Here is a 23,376-nt window from a genome sequence, read left to right on the forward strand (position 1 = left end):
TTGGACTTGTGAGGGAAAACGGAGCACCCGGAGGAAACCCACGCCAACACAGGAAGAACATGCAAACTCACAGTCAAGGCTCGAACCAGCGACCTTCTTGCTGTGAGGCGACAGCGCTACCCACTGCGCCACCGCGAAGCCTAAAAGACAAAATTATTAGCCCTTAAATATTTTGCAAGTGTTGTTTAACGAAGTGAATTTTAAAACAAAACTTTTTTTAGACATAATAATATTAATTAGTAATTTATTTTGTCTTTGCTGATCAAAACTACTAAATTGTTTTGAAAATTACAGGATTTTAACTCTTTGATTGGCAAATTCACAAATGATGTCCCTGACACACACAAATTGACTTATTTTCAAAATAAAAGTAATTCTGAACTGGATTTTTTTTACCTTTTATTACAGTCTTGGACGTGAACGATTAGTAACAACATTGGCTTTGATGCATTGTCAGATTTTCACTTTTTCTCCCTAATTTACTGTTGGTGGCTGTTTTTGCCCCATTGACTTTCATTATAACCACATTTGATGGTGCATAAATACACAGTCTTGAATTTTGTTTACTCTGTGTTGTTGTGAGAGCTGAGATGCATATTTAGATTTTCTTAGAACACATCAAGTGCACATCAACTCTCACAATCACCGACACACATGCACTCTTTAATTTACTGTAATACTCCATATAAAATCCAGAAACTAAGCTTTTTTTTTTTTTTTTTTTTTTTGCACATGCCTATCTAAAGCAATCAATCAATAATGGGGATAATCAACAGTAACAAATCTGACCTCCTCCCAACTGGGAAAACCACCAATGATCCAAATGCATGATTATATGATGCCATGGTCTTGTAATCAAAAAAATGTGTTTATAATGGAAGTCAATGGGGCAAAAACAGCCACCAACAGTAAAATTAGGAAGAACAAATGAAAATCAATCAAAAATAACGCATCAAAGACAATGTTGTTTCATATATTCAAGACCTTGATAAAAGGTATAAATAATCCAGTCCACAAATACTTTTGAAACACTAAAAATACTTCAATCACCACAAATCAGTGACATCAATTGTGAATTTTTGCAATTAAAGAGTTGAAACCCTGTAATTTTTTTCATCAATTTAGTAGATTCGATCAGGACTGAGGTTGATTAACAGAAAAATAAATATTTTTCTGATGCATTTTATGTTGATGCAGTGGCGCAGTAGGTAATGCTGTCGCCTCACAGCAAGAAGGTCGCTGGTTGGAGTCTCGGCTGGGTTAGTTGGTGTTTCTTTGTGGAGTTTGCATGTTCTCCCTGCATTCGTGTGAGTTTCCTCCGGGTGCTCTGGTTTCCCCCACAGCGGAATTGGGTTGGCTAAATTGTGTGAATGAGTGTGTGTGGATGTTTCCCAGAGATGGGTTGTTGCTGGAAGGGCATCCGCTGGGTAAAAACGTGTTAGATAAGTTGGCGGTTCATTCTGCTGTGGCGACCCAGGATAAATAAAGGGACTAAGTCAAAAGAAGAAAGACGCATTTTACAGCAGTTTGATTCAGTGGATGTTTTCATCCTGAACATAACAAAAGAGTAGTAAATTTGCCCATGGTGTATTGTTGAGTTTAAAAAAAAAAAATCTAAGCATTTTCCCAAAATTATGTGTCAAAATAAGATTTGTCATCAAAACTCATTCTGCTAGCTGAAACCCAGAAAAAGTTATGGCCAAATTAAGACACAAAATCATCTCTGAGTGGATGAAAACATCCACAAGAGTACATACGGGCAATATAAAATATAACATACATAAATAATGTAATATAAATAATAAAGTATAATAAATAAACTGTTCCAAAAAACACCAAATAATTGTGTTGTTTCAACTTATTTTAAATTAAAGTAGCTTATACAAGCAGCAAAAGTCATTTTTGAGTGAACAAGCAGTTTTTACAGCATTATTTGAAATCCTTCTGCATAACCAGCTATTAATTAATCTCTGTGTTGTTGTTTTTTCTCTGCAGTACTCTCCATTGCTCAAGAAATTATACTGTCAGATTGCAAAGACTTGTCCGATTCAGATCAAACTGGCATCTTCACCCCCGAACGGCAGTGTGATCCGAGCCATGCCCATCTACAAGAAGGCTGAGCACGTCACAGAGGTGGTCAAACGTTGCCCGAATCACGAACTCGGACGGGACTTCAACGAAAGTATGTCAAAGTCATTCTGTAAAGACTCTTTAATTGTGTTCGTTCGGCAACAGACACATTCTTATCAACACTTCATATTTCAGGCATTGCAGGTATGGAAAATGGAAAAATATAATAATAATAATAAAGTATTGAATACAAACAATTGTACTCATTGGAAAGTTGTATTGCTGTGAGTTGAGAACGTTAATTATAAAGTAGAAACAATAATACTCAGTCCTCCTTCACATTCAGTCAGTTGCTAAGACTGTCCAGTCTGTTGACATTATCGGGGGACAATGTGGCCCTTTTCTTTTGAATGATGCGAGCTGAGAGTGCAACGCAGTCTCACGGCAATTCGTAACTTTTTGATTTAGTGGCTACAGACGTTTAAGCAGGTTTGTAGCTGAGAAACACGCAAGCGCACACACAGTCAGACAGACACGCGCACACACACACACACCACAGGGCAGGCGGAGCGACTCCCTTCAGATTCAACACATGATCACGTTCATCAAATTTGCTTAAACCAGGGGTGTCCAAACTACGGCCCGCGGGCCATCTGCGGCCCGCAATCAGTTTTGTGGCGGCCCACGAGGCTTTTTATAAATATTAATAGAATCTGGCCCGCTATACAAAAATGAACGTAATTCAATAAATAACCACCAGGTGTCGCTATTACATGCCTTCAATTAGGCAGCACTTCTTGTTATGATGTAAAACTAACCAACCAAACTGAAGGAAACATAATTGATGACCACGTTTTGGCGAGCCATGGCGCACCAAATAAAGGAAAATCAACAGTGAGTGCAGGAAGTTTCAGTCACGTTGGGGCAAAGAATATTTCTTCACAGAGGTCAGAGGGAAATGTATCTGTTTATTTTGGCAGGAATCAGTAATGAAGGAATATAATATTAAAAGACATTATGAAACAAAACTTCAGGCCTTCAGCTTTTATGCTGGTGCCGAAGAAGATCAAAAAGTAAAACAATTGTTGAGCTGCTCTATCAGCTCAACAACAGCAGTTTTTTGTGCTAAAGTGCAAGAAAATTCTACACTGCACTGCAAAAAATGCTTTTTTATTTAGATTTTTTGTCTTGTTTCATGTCCAAATATCTAAAAAAAAAAAAATCTTAAATAAAGTAGAATTTTCTAATTTGTTTTGGGAAATAATATGGCAATATTAAGTGAGTTTTTCCCTTAAACAAGCAAATTAATCTGCCAATGGGGTAAGCAAATTAATCTTGTTTTTCCTTTTGACATAAGATTATTTTGCTTACCCCATTGGCAGATTAATTTGCTTGTTTTAAGGAAAAACTCACTTAATATTAGCATATTCTTTCTCAAAACAAGATAATATGTTTTGCTTGTCTAGAAAATTTTTTTGATTTGAGAATTTTTAGATATTTGGACTCGAAACAATCTAAGTAAGAAAAGCATTTTTTGCAGCGTGGCTAGTTATGAGGTAGTTCAGCTAATCGCACAGCACAGGAAAATTTGAAAATGTAAAATTTGGCCCGGGACAACGTTTTTTTTTTTGCATCTGGCCCTCGGCCCAAAAAGTTTGGACACCCCTGGCTTAAACTAAGCGTTCTAAAGTATGACTGTATTTCACAGGGATTCTGACACAACAACGCGAAGCATCCGCTTGCGTGTGAGGGGGAAACAGGTCAAACTTAATGACACATTTGATGGCTCGTGCTGAAAGGCAGAGAAATGCGCTGTCTTTGACAGCTCGCGACTTCATGTCACTTTCTGAGAACATTTACATGGACACCAATACATAATACTCTTATTAAGAGTCTACCATGTAAGCAGCAATTTTTGTCTACCTTAAAGGACCACCAAGTCATGAAATGCGGAGGTTTTTCTTTCCGTTCGCCATGCGGAATCAAACTCCATTAAAACAGAAGTCGAAAGTTAAAAATGAAACATACGAAATTGCATGAAACTCTGGAGAAAACGCTGGATAGCCTGGTGATGCGACATTAATTGTTTTATATTGAAACTTACCTTCAAAAAGCGCTTCCTTGGCCTTATTTATATTTCTTTGCATGTTGAACACACATTGATCACAACAGGAAATTAAAAAAACAGCAACTGCGTTAATTGCGTTAATTTTTTTTACGCGTTAATTATTTCAAATTAATCGCATGCGTTAACGCACTAATTTTGACAGCACTAGTTTATATGTAATTTTATATTATGGATAAGGCATAAAACAAAAAAATGTTCATCCAATTAAATATTGTCGGACCGACACATAACTTAATTATGACAGGTATTTTAAACTGTCTGTCAACAAATTTAAGATTCGTGTGTTTATGACTTAAGGAGGGCAGGGAGGGTCGTAAATCTCTAAGCTATAATGCTAATGCTAGCATTCTGGCAGATAACCTACATAGATGTATACACTAGATGTCACCTGGCCTATTGTTGTCTATTGGACGGAATGCGTCAATAGCGCCGCCATCTTGCTACAGGGTAGCGCTCCTTTGAAATGAATGCGGGACCAAGGTACAGTGGAGGACTGTGGCCATGCAAAGCCAGAGATATACACATATACACATATATCTGTGATCGGGAGTTTTCCTGGATGTTAGTATGTAATTTCTTTTTTGTAATTACGAAAATTATAATTTTACATCACTTTTCTATTGATGGATCAGTGACCGCACGGGCATTCCTGACAAAAAGCTTGTGTTTGTGTGTACAGAAATGTGCTATTCACCCTCCCTGTTAAATCTAATCTAATCCGTGTCCTGAAACAAAGCACCTCTACTGCTTTCACTTCTCATACTGACAGAGGGAGCGACTCGTTTGTGAATGAATCCCCCGAACGACTCTTTCACTAACGTTAGCAGACAATAATACAAGTTTCTGGCAGCGCAGCATCTCGTTGTCATATTTCTTTTGCATTGTTTGCAGATTTTATTCAACAAAACTAGCATAAGCCGAGTGTTTAGTGCGAGTTGGAGCTGCTTTGTCTTATGGTGAATGCAGTAAGTGACTGTTATCCTCAAAAACGTTACCTGATTAGCACAAAAGTTCAGAACATACAAAAACAGAAAAAAACTTAATATTACCTATGGAATGTTCTGCCTTTGTGCTTTGTTTTCTTTGTTTGCTCATTACTACACCCGTAGACAGGGCTAAAGTCCCACATCTTCACGTAATAACACTGTCTTGACTAGTGCGGTTGAATGACATTTGTCCTGGGAGCACTGTACCAATGTGGCGGCGCTATTGACGCATGCTCAGGGTCCCTATGCGATATCTAGTGTATATATCTATGGATAACCTACTGCACCTTTAATTTAATACTGATAATAACAACTAAAAAAATTAATTTTAATTATATGAAACCTTTAAGGAAGTATCTATGTTGTTCATCCTCCTGTAATTCTGAATCTTTGTTTTCCAGGTCAGACGGCTCCTGCCAGTCATTTGATAAGAGTAGAGGGCAATAATCTGTGTCAGTATGTGGACGACCCAGTAACAGGTCGACAGAGTGTTCTGGTCCCGTATGAGTCTCCACAGGTCAGTTCAGCAGATGCTGATTTATATACAGTTGAAGTCATAATTATTTGCCCTCCTGTGATTTATTATTATTATTTTTGGAATTTTCAAATGGTTAACACTGTCGCCTTACAGCAAGAAGGTTCGAGTCCCAGCTGGGTCAGTTGGCATTTCTGTGTGGAGTTCGGATGTTTCTTCCCGTGTTTGTGTGGGTTTCCTTCGGGAACTCCCCCACTGACCAAAGACATATAGGTGAATTTAATAAACTAAATCGATCGTAGTGTATGAGTGTGAATGAGAATGTATGGATGTTTCCCAGTACTGGGTTGCAGATTGATGGGCATACGCTGTGTAAAACATATACTGGATAAGTTGTCGACCCCTGATAAATAAAGGGACTAAGCCGAGGGAGAATGAACAAATAAAATAAAAAACTATTAAAAAATGTTTAATTAAATTAAAATATTTATTCCATTGTGGCGACCCTTGATTAATAAAGGGACTAAGCTGAAATGAAAAAAATAAATGATGAATGAACAGTTTTTGATCACATTGTTTTTATTTTGTAGGTTTTGAATGCACAGTCACAAAAGCACACAGACATACACTGTAAAAAATGCAATACAATTGATTTGTGTTGGGTCAATATGACGGAATTAAGTTAGCTTATTTAGTTTTAGGGGTTGAACATAAAGAATGAAGTTAAATATTTAATATATATTATTTAATATATATAAGTTAATATAACTTACCCCCCCCCCAAACCCCCAAACAAAAACCTCAAGAATTGTGTTGTTTCAGCTCATTTTAAATAAGCATTTTAACCAAACAAAGAATATTATTTTTTTGAGTGTATTGTGAATTCTTACAGACACTCTCAGAGCACCGTGTCTGTAAATAAGTGCACACATTTACAGATTTACATTTGAGATGGTAAAATTGCAGTCATCATTCGGTTCAGGACGCTAAACATGTTCTGACAGGCTTTAAATAGCCCAGGGATTATTCTTAGTAACAATACCTGTAGTTATTCCTCTTTTCCCACTGTTGCTCCGTTATCTTATATTGCGATTAACATCAACTTGTTGGCGCCACCTGGAGGTATTTTCTATTATAGATTACCTTTAATACTTATCTTACATTCATTCATTTTCTTTTCAGTTTAGTCCCTTTATTAATCAGCTGTCGCCACAGTGGAATGAACCACCAACTTATCCAGCATATGTTTTACACAGTGGATGCCTTTTAGGCTGCAACCTAGTACTGGGAAATATCTATACACACTCATACACTTCGGCCAATTTACTTTATTACTTTCACATATAGCGCATGTCTTGGGACTCTGGGGGAGACCGGAGTACCCAGAGGAAACCCACACCAACACGGGGAAAACATGCAAATGTTGCATTATAAATCGAGACTCATCAGACCAGGAAACGTTTTCCCAAATTTCTATTGTCCAGTTTTGGTGAGCCTGTGTGAATTGTAGCCTCAGACTTCTGTTCTTACCTGACAGGAGTGACACCCTGTGTGGTCTTCTGCTGCTGTAGCCCATCTGCCTCAATGTTGGACCTGTTGTGTGTTCGGAGATGCTCTTCTGCATAGTTCGGTTGTACAGAGTGGTTATTTGAGTTACTGTTGCCTTTCTATTAGCTGAAACCAGTCTGGCCATTCCCCTCTGACCTCTCAACAAGGCATTTGTGCCCACAGAACTGTCGCTCATTGGATATGGATATTTTTTGGACCATTCTCTGTAAACCCTAGAGATGGTTGTTTGTGAAAATCCCAGTAGATCAGCAGTTTCTGAAATACTCAGACCAGTCTGGCAGCAACAACCATGCCACGTTCAAAGTCACTTAAATCACCTTTCTTCCCCATTCTGATGCTCGGTTTGAACTGCAGCAGATCGTCTTGACCACGTCTACATGCCTAAATGCATTTTAGTTGCTGCCCTGTGATTGGCTGATTAAAAATTTGCCTTAACGAGCAGTTGGACAGGTGTACCTAATAAAGTGGTCAGTGAGTGTATGATCTTTGATCTGTGCATCATTAGTCTGTACTTTTCTATGTTAAATATACTCTTTTAAGTTCGTCTGAAGTAGAGATGCGCGGATCTGCTGAAATGACACCCGAATCTGTGGCTTCATACTAATCAACCACCCGCCACCCGCCCGCTCATACAGTATTATCTGATATATGTATCCGCACCCGATCGGCACTTTAATAATTTAATTCTTTGTTTTAGGTATGATAGGTCACCGTCAGGGCAGGTCGCGGACTCCGCCCTCTTTGGGTGCTTTCACACCAGCCTTATTTAGTTCCATTGAATCGCACTAGAGTTCGTTTTCCTTTTTGGTGCGGTTCGTTTGGGCAGGTGTGAATGCAGCAATCGTACTCGAGTGTGCACCAAAAGCGGACCAAATAAGTGTACCGAGACCTGCTTGAAGAGTTGGTCTCGGTACGCTTTCAAACGAACCCTGGAGTGGTTCGTTTTTGGTGAGAATATGATCCGTACTAAAACAGGTCCAACCGCAAAAAGTACTGCAACTTTTGGACTAAATCAGCTGCCGTAGGCCGATGCGCTGTGCATTATGAGATATGGAGGAAAAATATTTGTTGACAGCGCTTTACCAACAGAGAGAGAGAGAGAGAGAGAAAACATTACCTGATGGATCGTTGGTAATATTTTCGCAAGATGACCATGTCGCAGTTTAGCTAAATTAATTCAAGACTCCTCCTGAAGTGACGTGTAATGCATTAAAACCCTGTTTTCCAGCCACAGTCGCGCTTCATTCTCGAAATGTATAGTTTGTCTAAAGCAGGCATACAATCAGTCAGCGCAGTCGTCCCTCCAGAGTAAAAACGACATTGTGTGTCTGACGGTTTTGTTTACTTGGGGGAGTTCATTGGCATTTTCCCGCATGTGAAATCTAACTAATCAATAAGCAGTTTAGGAAATAAGTTCAATAACATCTGGCCAATGAGAGATGTGGATTTTGTCAGATGACTGCATTTTGGTTCGTTTCAAATGGTTCGGACCAAAGCCAGCAGTGCGGTGTGAAAACGACCCAAAGATGGCAGAAAATGCAACAATGTATCATTTATTGCCCTTGGTCCGGACCAAATATAGCGAACTACAGATGAGAAAGCACCCTTTATTCTGCCGCCCTAGGCGGCCTCCTGGGTCGCCTCGATGAAGGCGCCGACTCTGGTCACCATGGATATTAACAGCAGATTCAGTGAACTGTAATCTGCACATCTATAATAGTAAAATAATACATCAATTGTAAACGTTTTAAATGAACATTTATTTATAAAATCAAAAGTTTGTCTTTAGACAACATTTTCTTCATTTTCAAATAGATACAGAAAGTAAAAATAAGACATTTTAGCTTTCACAGATAACAAAAAGGGTGCTACTTCAGCCTAAACAGCACCTATGTTGTTTACTTGGCCTTTTTCTTTGCACTATGCAGAAACAGAATAGCATCTATTGCACCTGTATTTGGGCACTGAACACTGAATAAGCATTTGCTTTCACCGCTTGTTGTAGGAATGAACAATAAGGCGCTGCAGTTACAGAAATATGCGATCTTGTTTCCCCCAGAACAATCGCAGAAACTCTCTGATGACTCCTCTAACTGAAACTTTGAACTGTAGGCTACTCTTTGACTTTATCCATAACTTTAGGTGTCTCATCTTCCCATTCTGCAAAGCCCACTCTGCTTTTTTCGCTGGTCCTCTGCCATGTCCCGCTACATCCACCCGCTACCGACCCGCAATTACTCATAATGTATTTTTTTATTACCCGACCCACGGATTATCCGCAGCGCCCGCGGATATTACCGCCATCCGCGCATCACTAGTCTGAAGCTATAATAATCACACTCTCTTTGTCTTTCTTCAGGTGGGCACAGAGTTCACGACCATTCTGTATAATTTCATGTGCAACAGCAGTTGTGTTGGAGGAATGAACCGCAGGCCAATCCTCATCATCATCACGCTGGAGACACGAGAGTGAGTAAACATCACTGATACTTATTTATCATTCAATTACGCTACTTTAGTTTTGTTTTGGGGGTTTCCTGAAAATTGGTTTACAATCATAAGCTCGAAAAAAAACCTGCAATGTTTCTCGTAGTTTCTATAACAATTGGTTTAAACATCTGGTCTCTCTAAACCCTTCCCCTAATCTGGAAGTTTTATTACTAGTTTATTTTTGGACTATTGGTAAATGTCTATTGGTTTTGTTGAGTACATGTTGATGAGGAAGCTCATTGGCTGCAGAGGCTACTGCAATCAATCATGTGCACTGTGTAGTTGATGACACAGTTGACAGTGGTAGATTGGATAGGATCTATCAGCCTGCAGTCCCATGACAGAACTGTGTAAGGGGCATATTGCACAAATAGGGCGCGATGAGTTTTCCAGACACACCTAGTTGAGAACATCTCAACCTTTTAGAATGTCTCAAGTACACTGAGACTCAAGTGACTAGAACTAACCAATCAGCTTCTTACTTTAGCCCCTTTCACACATACAGACGTTTCTGGTTGTATGTGTGAACAGGTCCTTTTTGAAAATACCGGTAAATTCGTTCTGGCTATTTTCCGGAAAGAGAAGTTGTAACATTACCGGCAATTTGCCGGAATGCTGCGCTGTGTGAATGCAGAAGGAAGATTGCCGTAATAAGCGCGTGCACGTCTAGAACGTGCTGACGTGAGACGTCTGCTTTAGCCAATCACAACAGTCAGACGCATTTACGTCCGCGCGGTTTGTGAGAATAAAAGCCTTTGAATATTTTTCCAGACACATTTAGCTGCTAGAAGTTAGTCAGATCACGTTTATATGTTCTTCTTAATGCCAACTGTGTAAATAATCATCGATGAGATGCTTATGATAAGCCGTTGTTTGTTTACCTTCAAGCTTTGCGTGTGCCTGTGAAACAGCCTGTGAGCGCCTGCACACGCACATATTATGAACATCTCGACATGCGAAAGTGATCCTGCGAAAGTTGTTCACAATATTGATCATCCACAGAGTTTGTAATTTAGTCGAATGTTTACAAATACAAGCGCAGCCGTTTAAAGCTCATTTGTGGTGAATGATGTCAGAATTTACCGGTATTTTGGAATGGATGTGTGAATGCTCTTTTCCGGAAAATTTCCGTGACGTCCTCGCCTGTGTGAACAGCGCTTTTTTGAATATACCGGTGAAGTCGTTTCGGAAATTTTCCAGATATTTACCGGTATCACTGTGTGAAAGGGGCTTTTGTCCCACCCAAGCAAGCCAGTGGCGACAGCGGCGAGGAACAAATTTTACCAATCGACGAAAGTGAAGCAAAAAACCTTGAGAGAAACCAGGCTTAGTTGGGCACGACCATTTCTCCTCTGGCCAAATTCTTGTGCAGAGCTGCAGTCTAGGCCCCAGATGCTGGAGAACGCAGAGCTTCGATTGTGTAGAAGCTGCAGGTGTGAGTAGGTTTGCGGCAGGTGTTCAGGCTGGCCACAAAGATCAATGCAGAGGCTTGTCTGTCACTGGGATCTTTCAGGAATCAGTCTCATGCTCTCCACTCCTCTATTACCACCACAGTATTTGCTCAGAATACGGCCTGGTCCAAGATTATGGATACCTCTAGAAGTCCTCTATGTTTGGCATCATCTCTTTACAGGCACAATCTCTAGAGGCCTCAGGTGTATCAGAGCTGCAGCAATGGTTTGTCAGTTTGTCATCCTCTTACTGTACCTTTAGACCAAAAGTGGCGAGAGCGGCAAAGTAGCTGGTAGTCATTTATTTTCAATGAGAGCCGGCGAGAAGTAGCATGGTGCAGCACGTTTTCGCCGGTGTGTGCGTCGAGGAGAGTTGAAATCAAGTCAACTTTATGGTAATAAGCTATGACGTGGTTCGGCGGCAAGCAGTCGGAATGAAGAAGTCCACCGCTTGAGAGGAGTCCAGAGAACAAAAGTCATTGTAAACTTTGGTTCCGACCACACATGTTCCCAAGGGTTTGATTATTGCGGTCGTCGGATTTCCAATTATTTGTAAAGTTTTCTTACAGGAACATACTTTTAAAATGTTGCTGGTGAGTTACTGATGTACATTAATGTTATATATATATTTTTTTTCTTTAAAAAAGCAGGACTCAATACAAAACAGTGTTGGTGCTTCAGGATATTTCAGAAATATGGACACATATTGGATAAGTGGAGCAAAGCCAGACCACATGCAACTTGATCTTCCGTAGTTAAATGAATTTGATTATAAGTGCGCAACATTTTCATGCTAGAAAGCATGTTTGATGCGGGAATGTAACTGACATATGCTGCAACGGCCCCTTTAAATACGAGATCAATGTAGCGACTCTCTCGCCGCCGGAGCTGAAGGCAGACAGCTTTGTCGCCAGGGCGGCCACAGCAACCTTTGACGCTCTCACCGCCTTCGGTGTAAACGCACAGTTAGAAAAGAGTTGATAGTCACCTAGCAATGCAAGACACCAAGGGAGGGCGAGCACAAAGTGCATTGAAAATAGTGAAGGAAGCTTTCCGCATGGTTTTAAATGTTATGTATGTGAACAGACCCTAAATCTAAACTTTTCCAGGCCTCAGCTACAACTGCAGGGTTTGAGGGTCAAAGTTGACTCACATTAACCCATGATAGTTTTTGCATCAAGTAAAGACTATTTGAAGCACCAATTAATTATGATTAATTTCAGGCAGTTCGAATCTGTTCTTTCATTTGGAAAACAATAAAATTTTTCCTACGTTAGATAGTGGCTGCGCCTGAAATCGCATACTTACCTGCTATATAGTACGTTAAAAAGAATATGTGAGCTGAGTAGTATGTCCGAATTCATGGTATTTAAAAAACAGTAGATGAGTAGTTCCTGGATGACTTCCGGTGAGATTGTGAAGTGCGCATCTAATGTACGCCACTCTATCCCATGATGCCACACGAGAGAATTCATGAATGGGAGTAAAGTGAAGCATCTGACACAGGTAGGTCACATAATAATGATAATGACAATGATAATGTTAAGACAATACTGTCAATTCGGACAAACTACTTGGCTCACATACTGTTTTTCGGATGATTTCAGTTTGAATCTAAACTAGTTATGCATCAGAACAACACAAATGAAATTGCGAGTGTATAACTTTAAACTGCATGTCAAAAATCCCCTTTCTTTTCCCACAGCGGTCAGGTTCTCGGTAGGCGCTCATTTGAGGGACGGATTTGTGCTTGTCCGGGTCGCGACCGAAAAGCAGACGAAGACCATTTCAGGGAGCAACAGGCTCTAAACGAGAGCGTGGCCAAAAATGGAAATGCCAATAAACGAAGTGAGCTAAGAATCAGCATTTTTAGTCTTCATGACATTTTTTTTTCATCTCATAAATGTTATCTTAGTTACATTATCTCTGGTTATAACTGATTTTCTTCTGTGTGGACAGATTTCAAACAGACTCCAACCAATATTACAGGCCCTTCCATCAACATCAAGAAGAGGAGGCACGGAGAAGAGGAGATGTATTACATACCAGTGAGTTGGGCTGGCAAGATTATGAAAATTATATACTTTCAATCATGTGATTAATTGTCTGTTTTGGAACCCATACAGGAATTTTATGTATTGTCAAATATGAGTATATACTATATATTAAATGGGAGTTAATTAATATATTTGAACATGTGTAAATGTAAACTGACATTTTTTACAATATTTTGAAATATATGTACATGTATGACATTTTTTAACCTCTGTGAAGTCGGCACCCCATAAAAATAAACAATCTCCAAAACTACGGCATTCGTTTGTGCTACATTTGTGCTGGTTTGTGTCTGAGATATTAAGCATTATCTTTTTGACCGTGTGACAACACTTTCCACCCTACAGTATGTAACTCAAATCACTCCAAATCAGCACAGTTCGTTTGTGCTCGATTTGTGCCATTAAAACAAATATCTATTTTTGTTGTTTAGATATAATTACGAAAATATTTCGTAATTATATCTATAACCAAAATATTTCGAAAATCGTAACGTCACTTCACCCCAGTTTCTCTAAATCGCACAAAACTGGTGTCGTTCGTTTGTGCACGATTTGTGCTGGTTTGTGCTGTTAAAACAAACACTTCATCTGTTTTCGTTGTTTAGATATAACCAAAATATTTTGGGAGCCGTAACGCCACTTCACCCCAGTTCCTCTAAATCGAACAAAACTGGTGCCATTCGTTTGTGCTCGATTTGTGCCGTTAAAACAAACACTTTATCTATTTTCGTTGTTTAGATATAACCAAAGTATTTTGAGAATCGTAACGTCACTTCACCCCAGTTTCTCTAAATCGCACAAAACTGGTGTCATTCGTTTGTGCTCAGTTTGTGCTGGTTTGTGCTGTTAAAACAAACACTTTATCTATTTTCGTTTGTTAGATATAACCAAAATATTTCGGGAGCCGTAACGCCACTTTACCCCAGTTCCTCTAAATCGAACAAAACTGGTGCCATTTGTTTGTGCTCAATTTGTGCTGGTTTGTGCCGTTAAAACAAACACTTTATCTGTTTTCGTTGTTTAGATATAACCAAAGTATTTCGAGAATCGTAACGTCACTTCACCCCAGTTCCTCTAAATCACACAAAACTGGTGTCATTCGTTTGTGTGCAATTTGTGCTGGTTTGTGCCATTAAAACAAACACTTTATCTATTTTCGTTGTTTAGATATAACCAAAATATTTCGGGAGCCGTAACCTCACTTCACCCCAGTTCCTCTAAATCACACAAAACTGGTGTCATTCGCTTGTGTGCAATTTGTGCCATTATAACAAACACTTTATCTGTTTTCGTTGTTTAGATATAACCAAAGTATTTCGAGAATCGTAAAGTCACTTTACCTCAGTTCCTATAAATTGCACAAAACCATTCGTTTGTGCTCGATTTGTGCTTTTTATGATATAAAGGTTTCAGAATAAACTATATTGGCCTTGGCTATTTTAATATCTAAAAAACAAATCATCACAAACAAAAATTCTTCCAGCATAAACAAATAACTATATTTTAGAATATCATGATGTCATTGTCTTTAATTCAATATTTTGATAACAAAAGCATTACTAACAAAACTTTCATAGGTACAATCCAGCACAAATGAAGCACACAAGCGCGACTATTTTGGCAACTGAGGCAGAGAGACCTCTGAATGAACAAAAATAATTTTATTAGGCCTATAAAATAACACAAACGAGTACAAACGAAAATAATATATCCGTGCACAAATAAATATCTGATGTTCATTTCAACGGCACAAATAAAGCACAAAATAATGACACCAGATTTGTGTGATTTAGAGAAACTGGGGTGAAGTGATGTTACGATTTTCGAAATACTTTGGTTATATCTAAAAAACGAAAATAGATAAAGTGTTTGTTTTAATGCCACAAACTAGCACAAATTGCACACAAACGAATGACACCAGTTTTGTGCGATTGGGGTGAAGTGACGTTGCAGCTCCCGAAATATTTATGTTATATCTAAACAAAGAAAATAGATAAAGTGTTTGTTTTAATGCCACAAACTAGCACAAATTGCACACAAACGAATGACACCAGTTTTGTGCGATTGGGGTGAAGTGACGTTACAGCTCCCGAAATATTTATGTTATATCTAAACAAAGAAAATAGATAAAGTGTTTGTTTTAACGCCACAAATCGAGCACAAACAAACTGTGCTGATTTGGAGTGATTTGAGCAACATAGGGTGGAAAGTGACATTGCAGAGTCAAAAAGATAATGCTTAATATCTCAGACCCCAAACCAGAACAAACATTCGTTTTTGCAGCACAAATCAGGACTAACGAATGCCAGAGTTTTCGGGATTATTTAGTTTTATGGGGTGCCAACTTCCCAGAGGTCATTTACCCTGTCTATGAGTTCCAAATATGAACTTGGATGGTAAATAAGTGATTTAATCATATTTCCTTATATCAGATTTCTATATGGGGCTGCCATGTTTATTTTAATGTGTTGAGACTATTTGACTCTTTTGTAAGTTGTCATTTTGCACCTCTAAATATTAAAGTAATTTATTTAATGCAAAAAAATGTAAAGAAAAAACACCACAAACTTGCTTTAATCACATTATCAAAGTATGCCATTTTAAAGTAATTACAGCAAGACAACCACGGTTAGACTAAATAACCACATTTAGACTACATTTTTGGCAGGAAAAAGCATTTTAAAAATAGCTGAAATATATATCAGCCGGTAAAAAAGCTATGCTATGCTGCGCCTGATTGTTACACTCTTCATCCGCATTTACTGTGCAGTCTAATTGTCTTTCACACTGGACGCAGAAAGCACTATGCTATGAAACCCATTTATTTCAATGGCATACACTGAGCAACGGTAGGCTGACCAAGAGCAGCAGAGCACACCTTCGACTACCTTGTGCCACAGTCAAAGTCAAACATAGTTCAATATTTCACTGCCAAATGCATCCAGATTTGTCAGTTTTGGGCCCAGAATTTTCATGTCAATGCATTGAGTGTTGATGAACCCGAAACATAACCTACTTGTAAGTTTGTGATAAGATTTTTTTTGTCCCTTAAAATGCTTGGATTGAAAAAGAAGTTCATTTTTCTTGTCATATAACACATTTGGATTGTTTTGAAGGTGCGCGGCCGGGAAAACTTTGACATCCTGATGAAGATAAAGGACAGTTTGGAGCTTGTAGAGTTTGTCCCACAACAGTTAGTGGATTCATACAGACAACAACAACAGCAGCTCCTCCAGAGACAGTGAGTGTTTATATACAGTATTAATCATACACTGCCTATTACGTTTTATTAATATTTTTATTCAGCATCAAATATATTTGAAAAAAATATTTGAGTCATTTTCTCACCCTTCGCTTGTTTCAAACCTTAATGAGTTTCTTCTGTCGAACACTAAAGAAGATATTTTGAAGAAAGCTGGAAATCTGTAACCTTTGATCTCCACAGCTTTTCCTACTATGGAAGTCAATGGTTACAGGCTTTTAGCTTTCTTCAAAATATCCTCTTTTAACAAAATAAGGTTTTTAAAACCACTTCCGAGTGAATAAATATTTATTTTTGGGTGAACTATCCCTTTAATTTCTTATAATATTTTGGAATTTCATTGTACTCAATTAATTTTTTTTTAAATAACTGCATCTTGGGTTAGTGTATTTTAAAAATGAATGACCCCAAACGTTTGAACATTAGCGTGTATATATTTAAAAAAAAAAAAAAAAAGAAGATCTGCTAGGCCTTTCTTATTCATCTAGCATTTAGTGTTTATTTGAGGGCTGTGTATGAATCATGTGTCTGTCATGTGATTCACAGAAATCATGTCGCCTCTCCGTCTTCATACGGGACACTCAATAACATGAATAAGATTCACGGGCCAATAAGCAAACTGCCCTCAGTGAATCAGCTCGTGACACAACAGACCCAGCAGAGCGCAGGACCCTCCGCATCTTTATCACATATGGGTGAGCTTCAGATTTCACTTACGTTTGTATAGTCCTTTCAACAGATTTCCCATGAAAACACTGCTTTTGCTGCATCTATATGAAAAAGATTTTAGGACTAATTCATAAAACAATCTCTGTCGCCATCTGATGGTGGAACTATGTAACATCAACTGTCAATCGACACAATCAGACCATTTTAGAGTACAAAGTGAAGTTTCATAAACTAATTTCGAGAGGAGCACGTGATATGATTGTGCACCGCTGGCCACTCATCCGTAATCAGTAATAATCCAATCAGAATGATTCTAGCTTAGTATAAATGGATCACTTTCTCCTCATTGCACTATCTTGGTTTTGGAAGAATCCCCCCTTCCACCCCATCTCCTCCTTTTTCTCCCCTTCTAAAGGGGGAGCGATCGAGACCTACCTGATCTCGGTTCTCCTGATATCCTTCTAAACCGGGTGGGAGCCCTGGGCTCAAATATCTCCGAGCTCAGGGTTCTCTCCCGGGACAGCATGTCAAACCTGCTATAAGTGCCAAGCATATCTAAGTGGGAACTCTTGAAACACTTGTTTTAGGGTGCTTTCACACCTTTAGATTGATTGTTTTGTTCCGAAACAGGGATTAAAATTGCTGCAATGTTTATTTTGTTACTGGCGCGCTTGTATTTCACACAGCAAAGTTTCTAAACAGACCAAAATTATCAAAACATGTCATGTGCAAGTAAACTCCCCTCACATTGGTCAGTTTGCTGTATTTTCCGCAATTCTGCTCAGCTGTCATACGTTATTGTTTTAATTTATGACAACGAGAATGAGACATTATAAACGAAAAGGTGCACAGTTAGGAATGATATCTCTACTCAATATTCTCTCTTATAGCCATAAACACTTACAGGCCACTTTATTAGGTACACCTGTCCAATTGCTCGTTAGAGCAAATTTCTAATCAGCCAATCAAATGGCTGCAACTAATGCATTTAGGCACGTAGACATGGTCAAGACGACCCGCTGCAGTTCAAACCGAGCATTAGCATATGGAAGAAAGGTGATTTAAGTGACTTTGAATGTGGCATGGTTGTTGCTGCCAGTCAAGCTGGTCTGAGTTTTTCAGAAACTGCAGATCTACTGGGATTTTCACACACAACCATCTCTAGGGTTTACAGAGAATAGTTCAAAAAAGAGGAAATATCCAGTGAGCGGCAGTTCTGTGGGTGCAAATGCCTTGTTGATGCCAGAGGTCAGAGGAGAATGGCCAGACTGGTAGCAGCTGATAGAAAGACAACAGTAGGTCAAATAACCACTCGTTACAACCGAGTTATGCAGAAGAGCATCTCTGAGCGCATAGAAGACCACACCGGGTGCCAGCTGTCAGCTAAGAACAGGAAACTGAGGCTAAAATTCGCACAGGGTTATCAAATTCGCACAACAGAGGATTGAAAAACGTTGCCTGGTCTGATGAGGCTTGATTTCTGCTGCAACATTTGGATGGTAGGGTCAGAATTTGGCATCAACAACATAGAAAGATGAATCCATCCTGCTTGTATCAACGATTCAGGCTGCTGGTGGAGGTGTAATGTCATTTCTTGGCACACTTTGGGCCCATTAGTACCAATTGAGCATCATGTTAACGCCACAGCCTACCTAAGTATTGTTGCTGACCATGTCCATCCCTTTATGACCACAGTTTACCCATCTTCTGATGGCTACTTCCAACAGGAAAACGCACCATGTCCTAAAGCGCAAATCATCTCAGATTTTTTTCTTGAACATGACAATGAGTTGACTGTACTCTAATGGCCTCCACAGTCACCATAGCTCAATGCAATAGAGCACCTTTGGGATGTGGTGGAATGGAAAATTTGCATCATGGATGTGCAGCCGACAAATCTGCAGCAACTGCGTGATGCTATCATGTCAATATGGACCATCCCAACCCGGTACTAGTAAGGTGTAGCTAATAATGTGGCATTTAAGTGTAGGGGATGTCTATATGGACATAAATAAAGTGTATTTCAGTAAAAAAAAAAAAAAAAACTGAATTTGATTAGTTATCAACAAGTTATTTAATAAGCCGAGGCAACAAAGAAATTAATAACAGCTGAGCTTCTGTATGAGTTCTGGTAAATTAACTAATTGGAACCTTGTGGCAAAGCATTACATACAATACATTAGCCCTGTGAATTTATCAATTAAAATAAATAAACAGAATTTCCAAAAATGTCTTAGGCCAGTTTAACATGTGAAAAATGTTTAAACTATTAAGCTTAATCACCAAGCATTTGCTAATGTTACGAACACCACTGCAAATACAATGCGTATATTCAATAACATTAAATAATAAATAATTATTGACAGTACAATCACTGTTCATTATCACGATGTATTGAATTGTTGAATACCACATGTTTGCTGATGTGGTCTTGTGGATTTGCTGTTGCAGGTGCGAACATGTTGGGAGGACACCACATGCAGTCTAACGGCGATGTGAATGGCGCTCACCAGTCCCAGTCTATAGTGTCCACCTCTCACTGTACCCCTCCCCCACCTTACAACCCCGACCCCAGCCTCGTCAGGTACTTCACCCTGCAGTAGAGCACATTCACACTGCACTACACAGCACCAACAAACAAATCCGCCTCTGAAACAATCTTATTCTAGACATGGGTAACACTTTACAATGAGATACTCCTAGTAATATTAGTAAACATGGATTAAGATGTTTACATGGTCAACAATATGCAGACATTGACACAATAAAGGGATAGTTCACCCCAAAATTAAAAGCTTCCTAGTGCTTTGAAATGTGCATTCTTTATTCGAAATTTGACGTAATCTCAACTGAAACATTACAAGGGGGCAGGACATAGAGTAGCTCCACCTCTTTAAAAAAGACAGCCAATATAATTTGGTTTTATCCCAACTCTGCCACTTCGCATTAAATGAAAAGCATCTTGAAGGAGGCGGGGCATATCAGATGCTTGCATTTGATTGGTTATGATTTGATGAGAAACTGAAGTATGACATGACGTGAAAAAAAAAACGATCTGTTTAGGCGCAAGCGTCAAACTACAAGCTTTGAATGTTCATATCAGGTTTATTTCTTATAAATGCAGGGTTGTTAACACGTAGTGGCTAAACAAATACTTTTTATCCAGCTAAAGTCTTTCTTAAAGTAAACAAATAGGGCGCAAGACATGTTAGGTGAGGTTTGTTGCTATTTTCAGACCAGCGCAACCCTAATTTTCACATTTTGCACCACAATGTTTAAATAACAAATACATTTGTGCCACTTTGGGGACTCATGGGTGTGCCGGTCTGAAAAGGAGCTGTGGTAAGCCTGGTTTATACTTCTGCGTCGAGTGATTGGCATGACCCATGCGTTGCTGTGCATTCATACTTCTGCGTGTTGTTTGTTTTGCACTGCAATAACACTTCTAAAGCGCTAGCTGGCAGTGGGTTTTTATGTTCTTCTATGTCGAGTTTCTTCACTGGTGTTTTGTTTTTTCTGAACGCTACCTAAATGTACAAGTAGCTAAAACTCACTCATTCTGAGGCGGGAACCGGCGGACGTGCAACAACTTGATTCATCAGGTAAACACAAAACAAAAGTTTTCCTGGAGATTCTTCACTGGTTCGACACTTGTAAACACTCACTCCAACGGGTTCGCGAGGCTCTCAATTTTGCCCACACTTGTCAGCGTTACCAAGCTGACCAATCACAGAGCTTGTGCTACGCGTCGTTGCGATGTGTAGTTACATTTTTTTGAGAGGTGCGCGTCAGCATCAGCCACAGTGAGGGCTATGCCACAGTCCCCGCCAAGCATACTTGTGCACTTGATGCAGAAGAATAAATCAGCCTTTAAGGCGCATTGTTGGCGCGTTGCTAATTTGAGGAACTGAAATAGACTGCACCACTGACCAACTGAAAGCAGGTCTAAAGTCTCCATCGCAGATAGCATCGCTTAAACAGATTGCTTAACACACACAGGATGTACAGCAATCGCATACATATGAAATATCTTTACATATGAAAAAATAAAGGATTAAAATGGTACATAAATTATTATTTTCTACATAAATAAAAAACCACTGCCTCCATGCTTTCTTTATGTCGGGGGGGCTTTTGCAGTTTATTCATGAGAGTTATTTGCTATTAATATTATTAGTTATTAATATATTAACATTACAGATATTAGTTATTATTATTAGCAGTATTATTTATTATATTCATATTTATATTTGTTATAATAAAACAAGTTTAGATTTGTCCACCTGTTGGGTTTTGGAGACGTATCCATCACCATATGGACAATACGAATAGGACGTGTGTTTGGATATAACTATTCTACACTGCGTTATTATTGTTCATTTATTGGTTTGCTGGAAATTAGAACTGAATTTAGAAATAGTTGTGAAACAAATCTTTGCGCTTAACAAACTAAATTAAATATGTAGGCTAATGGATGTCTTCAGTGGAGTGGGTATAACACCATTTTCTCATCCACGAAAGTAAAGGAGTAAAGAGTAAAAGTTAAGTAAAGAGAAAGTAAAGAGGCTGAATGGAGGAGGCTCATTCTTTATCCTCGCGCTGCAGATGCTCTGTTTAACTGTTTTCTCGCTAGTCAAGCGTTCAGTTTGTCAACTTACAAAGTCCGCCATGTAAATAGCAAATGTGCCATGGTGCGACGCAACTGACTCTTAAAGGGAATGGGAGACAGACTCTACTTGGTTTAATACACATTATGCTCAAAACACACGCATAACTCATTCAGAGAATAAGCACAACCCTGTTAGACCATGTGCTGCGGCGCAGACTATATTTTTCTCTGTCCTTAAAATAGCAAAAGTGGATTCGAACATGCCCTTAATGCTTTTGCGCCATGTGCAATAGACTGCGCCTAGATCGTTAAAATAGAGCCCATGGATTTGGTTGTACTTGGGGTGGCTTAGTGGTTAGCTCTGTCGCCTAACAGCAAGAAGGTCGCCGGTTTGAGTCCCGGCTGGGCCAGTTGGCATCTCTGTGTGGAGTTTGCATGTTATCCCCGTGTTTTCGTGGGTTTCCTCCGGGTGCTCTGGTTTCTCCCACAGTCCAAAGACATGCGCTATAGGGGAATTGGGTAATCAAAATTGTCCTGAGTGTGTGAATGTGAGAGTGTATGGGTGTTTCCCAGTACTGGGTTGCGGCTAAAAGGGTAAAACATGCTGAAATAAGTGAAAGTTCATTCCACTGTGGCAACCCCTGATAAATAAGGGACTAAGCCAAAGGGAAATGAATGAATGAATAGATTGCATGAATTAATGAATTTGATTGTACTTATATGGTTGTTGTCCTTTTCTATTGGTTGAGTAACAGATTGTCCTACTTCCGTGCCAGTGCACACCAATCAGAGACGAGTAGAGATGTCTTTTGCAAGAAGGAGGGAAATGTATTGGATTAGTAATTATAAATTATAGCAAACATGCTAGCTAATGTTAACTAATGGGTAATTATTGTAAAGTGTTACCAATCTTTACGTAGAGCTGGTGAGTTATACTACACAAGAGATTATTTTGATTATAAGGACGCTATTGCTTTTAAAGCAGTTGTTGCTTTCTTTTTTATCCTTCATTTTTATTTGTACATAGGAGTAATACAATTGTAAATATTTCTCTGCTGGTCAGAGAAAGCTTTTGACGTTGAGCCTTTTTGATACTTATACATATTCACATTTCAAGCACATTATTTGTTTACATTTTTTATAATCACACATATACACTCACATGGGCTGGGCAGGGGTCGCGAGGTTACTTTCTAAATGTCCCGTACAGTTTCCTTAGTTTAATGAGTCTCATAAAAACATGTCTGGTACACCTCAGAATGAAAAATAAGAAATTATATTTTGCTTGTCCTGGTTTAAGCACTATTAAAAGGAAACATTGTATTCAGATATTAGTTTTATGACAATTAAACTAAATAATGATCTATAATAAAGGGACTTTTTTGTCTTTTGCTGTTATAGTTATTCTCCATAGTATTTTTGAATTTTTTTTTTATTAAAAACACACAAGTACCACTTACATTTTATATTTTACTGTCTTTTTTATTACATTTCTTGAAAAATGCATTAGTTTTTTTTTCACTATAGAAATGTCAATCCAATAAATGTTGGCCCAAAAATACTTTAAAAAAAACCAAAATCGTGTTTCTATCAGCAAATTGTCATTTCTT

At 38.7% G+C, this 23,376-nt stretch overlaps 1 protein-coding gene across 5 annotated transcripts in view; it reads left to right on the forward strand.

The window, feature by feature from the left end:
• The window catches only part of tp73 (tumor protein p73), an 89,525-nt gene that overhangs the window by 58,212 nt on the left and 7,937 nt on the right, over positions 1-23,376 (forward strand). For all 5 annotated transcript variants that reach the window (XM_068222888.2, XM_005167294.5, NM_183340.1 and 2 more), the window contains 8 exon segments: positions 1,996-2,182; positions 5,586-5,701; positions 9,588-9,697; positions 12,875-13,017; positions 13,129-13,217; positions 16,343-16,467; positions 17,035-17,183; positions 19,609-19,741. In XM_068222888.2, the coding sequence (XP_068078989.1) occupies positions 1,996-2,182; positions 5,586-5,701; positions 9,588-9,697; positions 12,875-13,017; positions 13,129-13,217; positions 16,343-16,467; positions 17,035-17,183; positions 19,609-19,741 (1,052 nt within the window).

The sequence above is a fragment of the Danio rerio genome, chromosome 8 (assembly GCF_049306965.1).
Source record: "Danio rerio strain Tuebingen ecotype United States chromosome 8, GRCz12tu, whole genome shotgun sequence".
Lineage (NCBI taxonomy): Eukaryota > Metazoa > Chordata > Actinopteri > Cypriniformes > Danionidae > Danio > Danio rerio.